This window comes from Mustela nigripes, chromosome 2 (assembly GCF_022355385.1).
Source record: "Mustela nigripes isolate SB6536 chromosome 2, MUSNIG.SB6536, whole genome shotgun sequence".
NCBI lineage: Eukaryota > Metazoa > Chordata > Mammalia > Carnivora > Mustelidae > Mustela > Mustela nigripes.
In genome coordinates this window covers 215699608-215713997 of record NC_081558.1, presented here as the reverse complement: position 1 = coordinate 215713997, position 14390 = coordinate 215699608, and the positions used below count along the sequence as shown (strand labels likewise).

Sequence of the window (14390 nt, the reverse complement as noted above, 5' to 3'; positions counted from 1 at the left end):
CCCCTCCTGGCCCAATGAAGCCTCTGGAACCCCGCTCCAGCCCTGCCCGCCCTGAGTGGCTGGGGCCCCGCCGAGCAGTATTGGGGGCTCACCTGGCTGAAGCATTTTTATGGGAGCCCACCAGGCCCATGTCTTGGACACTGGAGGAGGGGCCTAGACCTGTGAAGAAGGGCCTGGGCGAGCCAGAGAGCTGTCGTCTGTGTGACTGTGAGTCCCCAGCTCCAGGAGGTCGGGGGAGGGGCTTAACCTCTCCTTCCCAGCGACCGGGCCTCCGGCCTGCACGCCCTTGGGACCCCCGCAGTGGAATGGAGTGGGGGCCTTTTGGGGGCCATCACTGTGCACTGGGCCCCATGGCAGAGGGGCGGAGCAAGCTGAGGGGCCTTAGCGAGCACCACCACATTCTAGAAGAATCATACTGGGGGCCAGCGGGCAAGGAGCGGTCTTCCCATAAGTTACTCAGAGTCTTTCTTGGTGAGCATCAGAACTGGGGAGACTCCTTCATTTCATTCTGTCTCTTTTTCCCATTTGCTTCAGAATACATCTTTGTTCTAGAAATCTAGAAATCAGTTTGCAGATGGCAGACCCAACTTCTCAACATAGCAGAATTGGAGGAACAGACACATCCTCAAAAAAAATAACTTCTGTTTTTTTCTGGGTAGGAGATTGACTTTTCACCTTTTTTCTTGGTTTGACATTGAAGTTGGTTTCCTTAATGTGCACGCGCAGGCCTGCCGACCCGCAGGAGGGACCCGGAAGGCTCAGGTCGCGGCTGTCCTCAGACGTCGTCGTCCGATTTTTAAAAACTACTTCTCTAATGAGAAGGATAAAATTCACACACATCTATAACATTTGGAAAACGATTTTCAATCACTATTTGAATGACTCTTGGTCTTTTTGACTAGTGTTTTATGGTATATTTTAAAAATCGGCGCAGTTGACATACAGTTTGTGCACGAGAAGACTCGGCAGTTCTCGGCTCGCCACTCAGTTTCGATGGAGGCATGCGGTGGCCACAGCCAAGAGAGAGAACATCTCCTCGGCCCGAGGGATCTCACGGTTCCCTAGTGTGGCTTTGCGCTCAGTGCCCTGCAGGCTGCCTTCTGTCCCCGCGGCTGAGCTGTGTCCCTCCTGGTCTCCAGGAAAGCCCCGCGTTTCCCCACAGGCGAGTTCTCCCTCCGTGGACCCTTCTCTTACTTCTGTTTCTGGGCGTACTTGGAACACACCATCCCTCCCCAAGTATCCACGCCCCATGGCTCCCTCTGTGGCTTCTCCTGGGGCCTTGTGGCATTACTGTCACTTTGATGCGTCTCTCGTGTTGGATATTTAGGTGACGGGCCATCAAGAAACGCCTTCTGATGGTTGGCTCATTTTTGTTCTTAAAAATTCTGATCTTTTAGCGACAATTTTTGGAAAAGGAGAGTTCTTCCCTTGATGCGGGGACGGGTCACGACTCGCTGGCCCTCCTGACTGGCCTCAGAGCCTCGTTGAGGAGAAGGGCTTCTTGTGTCCCGTTAGTGTGAATCCCACTCGTGGGGGTGGGGACCTTCCTGCTGGACGTGGCAGCCCCGTGGGACCAGGGGAAGTGGCCCGGGTTCACCGGTCCTTCCAGTAACCCCCTCGTCATCCCTGCCTGAACCCGTCCCGTGCCGGTGTCTCCTCCCCTCCGTCGAGCCACGTCCGCTTGAGAAGGTGCGGGGGAAGCGGGAATTCGGCTCTGGCTCCGGTTCCTCCCTGACCTCGCGCCTACGGTCTTCAGGCGCTGGACTCGGCGGGCGGCGAGGGAGAGCAGAGGACTGGCTGGGCAGTTCCCATCACAAATGTCCCCCTCACCGGCTGAGGAGGACTCAGGAGACGGACACAAACAGTTCTGCATCTCTCCCTTTGTGTCTTTGCAAACTTGCTGCTCGCTGTGGATACAGAAAGAGGCGTGCTTGGTCCCCGCTCAGAACACATGCACAGCTGTGACTCGGGGTGATTTTTTTAAGAATGCAGGAGTTTGCTGAATGCGTGTCCCCCGGAGCGTTGGGTGACGGTCGTGAGTGCCAGCACAGGCTGTGCGGTGGTTGGGTGGGAGCGGTGGCGAGGGCGCGTGGGGCCACCCGACGGGGCCTGGAGAGATGGGCTGGGCCAGGAGGTCATGACCAGAGGCACACTGAGAATGTCCCTAGTTTTTAGGTCCCATGGGAGCCTTAATAATATTTTTGGGAAAGGAGGCTGTTCCCTCTGCACAGCCAGTATCTCCCCCGTCCCAGGAACCCTGCCGCTTGTCTTTGGGGAGTGAGGAAGGGGGACTGAGGGCCATCACAGAGGCCACCTGCCTGGGGTCCCCACTTAAATTCAAATGCAAAGTAAACAGACCTTAAACCTCGGCTCCTCGGGTACACTGGCCACAAGTGGCTGCCACCCCAGACAGCCTGAGTGTTCAAGGCCATCGTGTCATCCCAGAAAGTTCTGGGGGATGACGCTGGCCGGGAGCCGCGGCCACACCAGGCCCAGGGCCCGCTGACGGCCGGTCTCTCGTACAAGCCAGAGAGAGACTGAGGAATTCATTCTGCTCCGTAGGGTGTTTCCTTCTCGAAGTCCTGGGAAGGGACGCGTCCTTCCCACCGGCCCTACTTTGGGAGGGAGGGAGGGAGGGGTCGCATTCCTGTGACTGGGACAGACCCCGCAGCGGGGCCGCTCCAGTGCACCTGTCTGTGCTGTCTCCTCGCCTGTGAAACAGGGGAGTCCCTGGGGACCGAAGGTGTCTGTGCGTGAATCCCCAGGAGCAGGGCTGAGAGGGGAGCTGTGCTTCCCGCCTGGATGGCACCAGCCCCAGGTGGACAGGCGTGTCCCTGGGCCACAGGCTTCGGGGTCGCGCCCTGTGCATCACGCTTCCCTCTGCTCCTGTGAAGCTGCAGGCACCCCGGAGAGCAGCGCCGCGGTGGAGTCCGAGCCCAGCCAGTGGGTGTGCAAAGTGTGTTCCGCCAGCTTCCTGGAGCTGCAGCTGCTGAACGGTGAGCCTGCGGATGGGGAGGGGTGCGCCGGGGCGTGGGGGGGGGGGCGGGCTCCGGGGGCGCTGTCGCTTCCTTGTCCTTCTGGACCAGTGGCCTCCACGGCCAGCCAGGAGGGCGTTCCCTGGCCTCGTGCGAGCAGCTCCCTCCCGGGCCGCTGCATAGACCCCACCCGCATCCCCAGAGCCACACGCACGGGAGCGGCCCAGGCCCTCCGGCAGCTGGTGCCGGGACCCCTGGCCTGGTACGAGGCTCCCGCGGGCCTGGCACCAGGGCTCTCATCCTCTTGCCCTCTGGCTCTGTGCTGGCTCCCGTCTTAACAGTGTGTTCAGCCGGGCGGGCTCCTCACTGGTGGTTCTGCTGTGTGGCCGACCTGCCGAGCCCTTCCTGTGACACACGTCACGTTCTGTTCGCAAACACGTGTTTGCTCTTTCATTTTCTTTCCCTCCCGGGACACAGCTCCTCGAGGGCACTCGCCCAGCTCAACGGTCCCACGTGTGGAACCAGCAGAAGTCACAGCCCCTTCATGCTGGAGGCCTGGGCTGTGGTGGGGGGCAGAGCCCGGTCCCCGGCCCGATTGTGTGCACAGGTGCCGTCTGTCAGTTCCGGGTCGGTCCCCCCGTCTCGTGGGTCATTCCCCCACCTTGCCCGTGAGCTGAGGTCCAGCCAGTCCGGGCCTTCATTGAGGGGAGCCCGTCTGCTCTTAGCTCTGTACGCACCCCTGCCTCCCTCCTGGGGTTCTGTGGTCTTTTCTTGGGAGACCTTGGAGGGCTTTCTTGACTTGAAAACAAAGCAAAGAATTTTTGCTTTTGTGCAGTGTTTTTTAGATAAATTCATTTATCGTGAGTTGACTATTTCCCAGAGTTTCTCTTCAGAGGCTCCGTTCCGGAGTGAGTGTAGCATGACTTCATCATAAACGTTGGAAAGCATGAGTGTAGGGAAGGAAAGGGGCCTGGCCCGCAGCGCCCCGTCCGGAGAGGGCCACGTGCTGTGCCGGGACAGCTTCTGCGTCTTCCTCGCTCGTACTTGTGTGCGCGCTTGTACTTTCTGTAAAACCGTGTGCCTGGGGAACGTGCCTGGCTTCATCGCCTAATTTACCTTTTAAAATAGTCCTGTTTGGTGCAGTGAAAATGCTTATATTTTCAAAAGCAGCAGAAATAAATTTTTATTTGCCCACGAAAGGGCCCACTGTCAGCTGATAAAGGTAAAAACAAAATGGGGGCAGGGAGCAGCCGCTGGGGACGGGCTGCCTCACTGTCCTTGCGCATCTGCTTCCCTTCCCCGCAGAACACCTGTTGGGTCACTTGGAACAAGCCAAGAGCCTGCCCCCGGCCAGCCAGCACGAAGCAGCGCCCGAGAAGGAACCAGATGTGCCCCGGGGGGAGCCTCCTGCGGTTCCCAAGAGTGTCAGTGCCACCAAAGAGCAGAAGAAAAAGCCTCGAAGGGGAAGAAAACCCAAAGCATCAAAACCTGAGCAGCCTCTAGACATCATAGAAGGCAAGGAGCCGCCAGGTGAGGGAGGTCCTGGGGGAGGAGCCCACAGAGGAGGGAGGTCCTGGGGGAGGAGCCAACGGGGGAGGGAGGGCCTGGGGGAGGAGCCGGCAAGTGGGGGCTGGTCCTGGGGGATGATCTGGCAGGTGCAGGTGGTCCTAGAGGAGCAGCTGGCAGATGGGGGCTGGTTCTGGGGGAGGAGCCTGTAGGGGAGATCCTGGGGGAGGAGCCACCAAGTGAGGGAGGTCCTGGGGGAGGACCCGACAGGGGAGGGTGGTCCTAGGGGAGAAGCCGGCGGGGAGCGGGTCCTGCGCTGAAAGCCTCAGTTGGGGGGAAACTCGGTGCAGAGGCCAGGTCTGGGAGGAAGCCAGCCTTCCCTTCCCCCCGAATCTGCTCTCTAGAGCACGAATCCCTGTAACACAGTGGGCGCTGCAAAGCGTGCAGGTTGTGAACAGTGGCCAGGGCTCCACCTGTCACCAGCACCCCATCAGGACAGGGACGTGGCCATCTCCCCAGACTTACCCACCTTGGCTTGCAGGAGTCAGCCTTGCCCCTCCTGGGGTTTCGCGCGCATCCGTCTCTCCATGTCCAGGGTCCTGCTCGTGGCATGGAGAACGAGACTTACCCACGCCGGGTTTCTGGCTGCATCTCCTTTGCTGCAGAGCCGGGTCATTGCCGGTGGGAATGTCCCGCCCTCCGCTCCCACAGCACCCGGAGCACCGTGCACGGGCTTGTAGCTGGCTTCCGGGCCGCGACTAGGCTCATTCTCTGTGATGGTTTCCTCAATTGCGTTTGGAGGGACCCTGGCCCACTTTCTTGGGTGTGCAGAGCCCGTGGCCCCTCCATCCTCGCGTGGCCTCTGCCAGCAGCACCTGATACCAGCAGACTCCGGCGGGGGGAGTCTCTCGTATTGGGACCAGATAGGACACTGAGTCCTGGGTCCCTTCGCTAGTTCTTCCTCTTTCTCCCTGTGTGTGTGGTTCTTGCAATCCGTGCCTACAACCCTGGCCTGGCCGCGGTCTGCTCTGGAGTGTCCTCTGGGGTTGGTTGTGGTCAGTCCCCTGCCCTGGCAGTGACATGGCCTGTCCCACCTGTTCACACAGAGCCAGTGGCCGAGATCGTTACCGAGGTCCCGCCGGACGAGCCCGTGGCCGCAGCACCAGACGACCGCATCATGGAGCTGGTCCTGGGGAAGCTGGCCGCCAGCCCCGGCGACACCGGCTCCGTGCCCAAGTAAGTCCTGTCGCGGTGCTCAGGGTGCCGGTGTGGACAGCGCACCGCCCGACGAGAAGGCACCCCCGGCAGGGAGACTGGCTCCCTCCTTGTGGGGGGACATGGGTATGCTTGGGAACAGCAGGATCGTTCCCAAACTCAGAACCAGAGTCGTATGTTCTCTGTGAAATGGTTAAAAGCAAAAAAAAAAATTTTTTTATCCTAGTGAAACCTGCATCACCTAAAATTTTCCATCTTAACCACTTTTAAGTGCCCAGTCCTGCCGCATTAAGTCCTTGCACGTTGCTCTGTGCCCTTCACCCCTGTCCATCTTCCCAGATGGAAACTCTGCCTTCCCCGACACCCCTGCGACCTCTGATTCTGCGACGACAGAGTGCCTTATAGGAGGTCGCTGGGTCCCTAGGTTCCTCGTACGAGGACAGCTGCCTGGTGTCTGTACTTTTGCGACTGGCTCTCTCACTCAGCTGTCAGACTGGCCCCCCGGGAAGGCCGGACGTTATTGCGTCACAGAGACGTACGTAGGGGCCCTATCTTGTTACCTGTCCCTCTGGCGACGGACACTTGGTTTCCTCTCACGTGTTGGCTTTTGTGAGCAGTGATGCTCACGGCATTTTGTTTTATAAAACAAAAACGGGCTGTGTTTGAATCTGTGTCACTTTCACAATTTGTTCTGTGTTTTTCCTTTCATTTTTGTGAACAAGGAAAATACTTCAGATTCCAGTGCTTATTTTTGGGTACATCTTTGCTGTGACGCTGAATAAGCCGGTGGTAAATTTTCTTTTCTTTTTTGGCCTTTTTTGGCGTGCCTCTTGTAGTTCTCACCACTTGCCTGGTCCTGTTGCTTCTGGAACCCGTGCAGATACAGTGGGGACCAGCGTGCTGTCAGACACGGGCCCCTGTTCTCTGTCCGCCCCCTTCTAGCCATTTCTGTGGCTGACTGTCGGATGGACCTTTCGTAGGGAGCAGAAGTCAGAGAAAAAATCAGGGTCAGAGAAAGGATAAAGCAGGGTAGAGGCCAGACCCCGTGAGAAAAACTGCACAGCTGGGGTTATTCTGGGCGCAGACCGAGCCGTGAGCTTCCTGGCAGCCAGAGTGAAGATGCAGAGTCACCGAGTGGCCTCCCAGACCACACGGACGCCGTTGTACACACACGGTGTCTGTCTCGTCTGGATGCCCGGAGGCGGACACGGCACCCGAGTACCTTCCCTCCCGTCTCGTGTCGCGCGAGGAAGTTTTGGCAGGAGCTCTTTCCGAGATGATGGTGACCTGGGACTTCCTCTCCCGGGGTGCGGTCTGCCCGCAGGTTCCCGCACCATCAGAGCACCACCATCACCCTCAAGAGGAGCCTGATTCTGTCGAGCCGGCACGGCATCCGGAGGAAGCTCGTCAGGCAGCTGGGCGAGCACAGGCGGGTCTACCAGTGCAGCATCTGCAGCAAGGTCTTCCAGAACAGCAGCAACCTGAGCAGGCACGTGCGCTCGCATGGTGAGTCCCGCACGGCCGCGGCCTGCAGACACGCGCTCGTGGATGGGCCGGGGGTGGGGCTGCCGAGGACCCCCCAGACGTGCCCCAGGGACACAGCTGGAGTTGCGACCCGGCTCGGTGTTGGTCTGCTCGCAGGCGACAAGCTGTTTAAATGTGAGGAATGTGCCAAGCTGTTCAGCCGCAAGGAGAGCCTGAAGCAGCACGTCTCCTACAAGCACAGCAGGAACGAGGTGGGTGGGACCGGCTTCTGGGGCTGGCGAGGGGCAGGCGTGCAGGACCAGCGGGCGGGGGGCAGGGCAGGCTGCCGGGACGAGGAGGAGGCGGGGAGGGCCGGGGGCAGCAGTGGGCAGTGGGCCCCGGGGAGGAGGCGGCAGGGCCCCCGGGCTGGCGTTGGCCCTGCGCTCCCGGAATGGGGCGCGCTTCCTGGGCGCCTGGACGGCAAGAGCGGAAACGGCTCGAGTCCCTAAACCACGTGGGAGAGAAGCGGACAGCGGTGCAGACCGCAGGCTCGCGGAAGGTGCCGGCGTGGGGGGCAGGGGGCACCTGTCGAGGTGGCCCGCCCCCCCTCCCCCACCCCTCCCGCGCTGACGGTGCTGCTGTCGCCAGGTGGACGGCGAGTACAGGTACCGGTGCGGCACCTGTGAGAAGACCTTCCGCATCGAGAGCGCGCTGGAGTTCCACAACTGCAGGACAGGTGAGCGGGTCCTGCTGGGGCCGCGCGGCCACCGCGGCAGGTAGGACACGCCACCTCGCGTCGGCCGTCTCCCTCTACTGCACTTGTTCAGGATAGCTGCTCCTTGTCCCGAAGGAGACCCGGCTGGAAACTTGCCGTGGGAAGGGGGACGCGCGCCTGCTGCCCTCTCAGTCCCGCCGGGCGGCCGTGTGTGCCCCCACCCGAGGCTGGCGTGAGGTCGGGAGCGAGCAGAGGTGTGTGAGTGTCCTAGGACCCCGGGATTAGGACCTGTGGGGGAGGGGTTCGGAAGGAGAGCTCTGCCTCCCTGCCACCTTCACCGTCTGCTCTCCGTTAGCCGCGATGCCTGGTGGTGGCCCCGACAGCCCAAGGTGGCCGCCCGGCACAGACCAGCTGTGCTGCGAGCCCACTTCTGTCCCCCGTTTGGAGCCTGACTCGCTCGTGTGCTTGGACAGCCTGTGGTTGGTGGCCTCTGTGGGCCAGGCGAGCAGGTCAGGCCCTGTCTGCTTGTGGTCCCACTCCGTCCAGAGAGCCTGGGCCCGGTGGCAGTGGGCATAGAGACCCATCGGCTTGGCCCTCAGTCCCGAACTTCAGTCCTGTTAAGCCGTCTGTGTTGGTTCTTGGCCCCTCCCTCGTCTCTCAGACACCCCCACGGGCAGCCGGCACCTGCTCCCGGCATCTGCAGCTCCCTAGGTGTGCTCGGGTCTGGGGACTCCTGATGGCCCCACAGCTTGTCTCTTCGCCGCTCCTTGCTCCCGTGATGAGGCTTCTGTGCGGGGCGGGCGCGTCCCGTTTCCCTGAGCTCCTTGCCTGCGCATCTGTCTCTGTGCCCACGCCGTCCCCCTCCAGCGTCCGTGCCCTCGGCCACCGGGGGAGGAAGACCCACTAGTCCTCTTTGATCTCAGATTCTCTGGGTGCAGAATGAGCGGAGCAGAAGTAGTAAAAGAAGTCAGAGCCGCCACTTGTGCCCGCCAGCTTCTGGTCCTATTAACCGGGCGTGTACCTGTTTTTCGTTATATGGAAAGAGCGGAGCTGCAGTGAGTTACTCTCCAAGGTTAGGAGTTTCAGACGGAAAACAGAATAAACCAGGAAACCGAGGTCCTTTCTGTAACATATCATCTGCAGCCTCACACTTTTCCTCCGCACTCATGTTAAGGGAACGTGTCCTCCGTAGACCATCAAACCGCGGATTTCTGTGATGCAGGCAGGAGCTTTTGGAGATGTTAGACGGATGGGTTGTGCTCAGGCATGTGCTCAGCGGGACCTGTCCCGGAGCTCACCTCGGCGGTCCTCGCGTTGTCCCTGACTGTCTAGGCAGAGCTGGAGAGCAGCACGGGCTCACGCCCAAGCCCTCGGTCACAGCCTGCACCGTCAGCCTCCCGGCCCGCTCGGCTCCCCCAGACATCCACCGCCCCCCTGCAGTCTCCCCACACCCCCACCAGGTCCCCGGTAACAGGCATTTGCTCTTTGTTGCTGCGTTTTGTGGAAACACAGGTACAGACCTCGAGGGCAGGGGGTTGCTGGTGGCAGGTTACAGTTGGGACCGGGCACCGGTCTGTCTTCCTGAGTTGGGGACGTGCCCGCCCCACGACAGGGAAGGCCGCCTGCATGGGGCGGACTGGCCTCCGGCCGCTGAGCCCTCGGGAACGGCTGCAAGCGGGTTCTCCGCCTGCACCTGCTGGTGCTCGTGACAGAGAAGCCCGGAGCCCAAGGACAGCACTGCTCCTTCCCCGGCTCGCAGGCCCCGGGACGCGGGCCACCTGCTCAGGGGTGGGGGCTCACCGCAGCTGATAAATGCCAGCCCGGGGTTGGGGGGGCATGAACATGGGGCGGTGTGCGTGTGTGGTTGTACAGGATCGTGAGTGGGGCTTGAGAGTGTGGGGGGGTGTGAGAGTGTGAGGTGTTTGTCGGGGTGTTGGGTGTGTGTGAGTGTGCGGTGTGTGTGGGAGGGTGAGAGTGTGGGTGTGCGAGTGTGGGTGTGTGGGGGTGTGGGTGAATGTGGGTGTGTGAGAGTGTGGAATACGTGAGAGTATAGGTGTGTACGTGTGAGTGTGTGTGTGAGAGTGTGTGTGTCAGGTGTGGGTGAGTGTGGGTGTGTGTCTGTTAAGAGGGACCTAGAAGACAGTTGTGTGCCCGGTGGGAGAACCTGGGCATCCGTGCGTGTGGACGGGGACAGGTGGCAGGGAAGGGATGGGCAGGTGGGTCGTGACGGGGCAGGTGGGGCCGGAGCCCGGGGCGGCGGGGGAAGGACCCCACCTCCTCTGAGACCAGGGGTCGGGGCCGCAGTCGGGTCCGGTGCAGGGAGAAGGCCGGACCTGTGGTCATTCAGGCCTGGCTCCTCCGGGGACACAGCCCCAGATGCCAAGGAGGCGTGTGCAGCAGGGGCGAGGCAGAGCCAGCGGGGGAGCCAGTGTTATTTCCCTCCGCGAGGACCCGCCGGCTCGGGCCCCTTGTGTGCTCCGCGTGTGGTCCCCAGTGCTCGGCCGAGGGTGGTGGCACCTTTCCCGGGGGGCTCGGCGCCCCCTGCAGCTCGGCCCTCCCCCAGCCCCCTGGACCCTGGGTCTCGTCGCCGCTCCGCCCCCACGGCCAGGATGCCGATCCCGTCTTGAGCACTGTTTACCTAAACGTCGCCATGTGTCTGCTTGCTCTCCCGACAGATGACAAGACGTTCCAGTGCGAGATGTGTTTCAGATTCTTCTCCACCAACAGCAACCTCTCCAAGCACAAGAAGAAGCACGGGGACAAGAAGTTCGCCTGCGAGGTCTGCAGCAAAATGTTCTACCGCAAGGACGTCATGCTGGACCACCAGAGGAGGCACCTGGAAGGTGAGCGCCACCGCGCCGGGGACTCAGGCGGGGCCGGGGGCTTGGCCTCGTGGGGTGCCACCTGCGATGCCGCTGTCCCTCGGGGTTCGGGGAGGCCCAGCCAGTGCTGGCGGGGGGCCGAACGGTGTCTTTGCGGGAACCCCCAGAAACATCCTGGATGTTCCACGCTGAGAAGAGTTAAGAAATCCGGACTCTATTATTACTATTTTTTTAGAAATCCAGACTCTTTTTTTTTTTTTTTTAAAGATTTTATTTATTTATTTGACAGACAGAGATCACAAGTAGGCAGAGAGGCAGGCAGAGAGAGGGGGTGGGAAGCAGGCTCCTGCTGAGCAGAGAGCCCGACGCGGGGCTCGATCCCAGGACCCTGGGGTCATGACCTGGGCCGAAGGCAGAGGCTTTAACCCACTGAGCCACCCAGGCGCCCCCTTCTTTTTCTTTTTTTAGGAATCTGGACTCTCTAGGCTTGAGGACTACGCCGTCCTTAAAAGCATTTCTTCAGAGTCTCTCACTCTCTTGAGAAAATGCTTTTGATAGGAGAGAAAGTGGGGAGTAAACAGCGTATGAAATTGGGAGGGGGTGACCTTGCAGCCTCGGGCACAGAGCAGAATGTTCTGGGCAGATGCCGCGGCTGGGGCCGTATGTAATTTCCCCTGTGCCCCTCAGGCGCTCTGCGGGCCCCCGATGGCCCCTGCCGTCTTCAGCTGCGGTGCTGGGGAGCCTCCCGTCCGCTGGGGGCTGACAGGAAGCCGTCTGCAGGGGAAGCTGGGGCGGTGGGTTCAGCAGCGGGTGGGGGGAGGGGCCGCACGATGGGGGGCTGAGCTAGGATGGGGTTGGGGGTGGCCGTGCAGGGCAGACGGGAGCCCCGCGTGGGAGGGCGCCCGGGCCGCGGGTGTGAGCCGGGCGTTCCCGCCCAGACTTGCGCGGAGATCTGGCCAGACACCCGCATCTTCGCTGTGCTCGTCCCGGTTAGTCCCCCAAAGCCACGTCCCCCTCGCAGACCAGCCGCAGTAAGCGGCCCTGGCTGACCACAGCACCTTTCTGCAAGAGCTCGAGAGGAGCCATTTGAGAAAGAATTGCAGATGACGTTCGGGCGTGTTGAAAAAGAGAGCAGAGTCGCGTGCAAGGTGTGCCTGGGGCACGCGGCTGTGTGTAGACGCGTATCCCGCCTCTTCCGAGTAAGACGGGTCCATCCTGTAGGAATTTCGCACCCACTTTTCTGCTCGGCTGTCGCCCACGTGGCTTCAAGAAATGCACCTCTTTTCTCTCTGTGACCCTTCGGGTGGGGGGCACCTGGGCCTCTCCTGCTGAACCTGGTGCCCACTTTGTGCCTGCAGGGCCCCGGGCAAGCCCCACTGTGCCTTGGTTCCCCCCAGGCTGGTGGGTGGCCGAGCCAGCCCCTGCTGGTGGAGCCCCAAGCCCCGTGTGCCACCTGCCAGCGGTCCTGCTGGGGTCAGCGTCTCCTGACAGGTGGGCACGTGGGCTGCATCTTACAACTGGTTTTGTAAGACCACGTTTGACAGCCAATACGCGAGGCTGATCATTTTCTGCGGGACGAATGGACGGGTCTCGTGGTCCCCCTTCCCATCAGAGCCTAGTCTCAGCCACTGCTTCTGCTCTGGTGCACCTTATGCCGCTGGGAGCCTTTAGGGATGTTGGGTTTTCACGTCCCCTTGACTGGGTGTTCTTAAGTCCAGCCCTGCGGTCCCTCGGTGGGATGCAGGAATGTTCCAGAACGGGTCCACTGGGTAGAAAGGCACTGAGAGCGAATTTCTCTTTTATTGAGCGATACCCTGTTCCTGTGAGCTTCTAGAAATCCATTCTGATCCCAGGTATGAACTCTGAGGTCTTCAAACCTTAAGGAGTCTCTTGTCACTTGGTTTTTCTCCCTGATCCTGATTGACTGATTTAATTTACAAGGATGAATATTGGTATCTTTTTGACCAAAACGGTCATCCCTGAGAATCCTACTTTGGCCTTGGGCGCTGGGATCAAAGGAGACTCCCTTCTTCAGCGTGAGCTGCTCAGTGTAGCTCCTTGACACCGTAAAACTCCGAACCCCCTTGGGTTTTCACACGCTTCTGGAGCACGAGTTGTGCCACGGTTTGCTGGGGTGCGTGCAGCTGCTCTTGCCTGGTGCCCAAAGGGGCGCTGGTTCCCGTGGTGCGTGCTGGGGGCGCCAGCCCTGCCCCCGCCGCCCAGGCAGCCACGCCGGCCGAGCGCAGGTGCCCAGCACGCGCGTGCTCCTGTGTATTCACTCTCTCGCTTGGGGGGGGGCATTCCAGGCGTGCGGCGGGTGAAGCGGGAAGACCTGGACGCCGGTGGCGAGAACCTGGTCCGCTACAAGAAGGAGCCCTCGGGATGCCCCGTGTGCGGCAAGGTAACGCTCTCCCTTCTGGAACCGAGCTGGGAGCCCCACCCGGCCTGCAGCTAAGGCCCCGAGCTGCAGGAGAGTTTCTGAGTGCGCAAACAGAGGCACGGGTTGTCACGAGCGCCAGCGCCCGCGCGTGTCTTACACTATTGTCCTCGCATTCTGCTGAGATGCGTCTCCCGTGAGTGAGCTAAGACGTGTCTTCTCCTCCGAGGCTGGCTTTCCCCCTGAGCCCCTCCTGGAGCTCCCCCTCTCCTCCTCAGGACCCCTGCCACGCGTCCTTGTGGCGGAGGACCCGAGTGCGGGGTCCCGAAGGCGCAGGGAGGCCCGAGGCCTTCCCTTTGTCCAGGCAGAGCCGGTCTAAGTGCCGACCCGCCCCATGGCCATGGGCGCTCCGGGTGAGCGAGGCGGGACGCCACCCTTAGGGGCAGGTGCCTCCGAGGCAGGCCGTCCGGGCTGTGTCCGGCAGGGCGGCCTTCAGTCAGCTCCGTGCCGGGACCCGGTGCCGGCACTGCCGTCCAGGGTGCGCCAGGTTGCACGTAAAATGGAGCTGTTCTTTGTGAGCGAGACGAGAGTGTGGCTGCTCCTCCCTCAGACTCACACCCCAGGACTCAGGAGTCTGCAAAGCTCCTCGGTCCCCAGGGCTGGAGCTCCCGACTGTCCCTGCTGCCAAGCGGTTCCCGGGGCGCCCACGCAGGCTCCGTGTTGCCACAGCGGGCGGTGTGTGACCACCAGTGGGCGCGTGGGGGTGGGGTGGGGAAGGGGCGCTGTTGCCAGCTCAGCCTCCTCCAGTCCTCCCCCCGCACCACACCAGAGCTCCCGGGCCGGGCCCTGAAGCCAGGGTACAGGCCGCTGCCCCCGGGTCTGGATACCAGAGAGGTGAAGGTTACCAGCCCACGGCCAGCCGTGACACGGCCCAGCCCACAGCCACGGGGTGACGTGGCACCTCTATTGACCTTTTCAAGGGAGAAAATGGAAATCCATGTTTCCATGTGGAATTTCCTTTCTTCAAACCACAAAGCAAACCAGTCAGCAGGATAGAACGGCCCGGGAGCCCCATGTTGGCGTGTGCCCTGAGTGTAGGGGCTGGTGAGGCTAGAGGGAGGGGGAGCTGGTGCCGGGGTCTTCCCGTGAGCCCCACAGCCAGGCCCAGAAGTGCCAGGGGACGGGGGGCTGAGCGGACCACCTGCTCACCCGTGTCCGTGACCGTGTGTCCTGCTCACCCTCCTGCTGTCCGCCGGGACAGAGCCCGTGTCCGTGACCGTGTGTCCTGCTCACCCTCCTGCTGTCCGCCGGGACAG

The 14390-nt window shown here is 61.4% G+C and overlaps 1 protein-coding gene across 1 annotated transcript in view; it reads left to right on the top strand.

The window, feature by feature from the left end:
• The window catches only part of PRDM15 (PR/SET domain 15), a 45027-nt gene that overhangs the window by 14301 nt on the left and 16336 nt on the right, over positions 1-14390 (top strand). The window contains 8 exon segments of the mRNA XM_059392389.1: positions 2895-2996; positions 4281-4505; positions 5588-5717; positions 7021-7202; positions 7338-7432; positions 7809-7896; positions 10551-10718; positions 13004-13098. Coding sequence (XP_059248372.1) covers positions 2895-2996; positions 4281-4505; positions 5588-5717; positions 7021-7202; positions 7338-7432; positions 7809-7896; positions 10551-10718; positions 13004-13098 — 1085 coding nt within the window.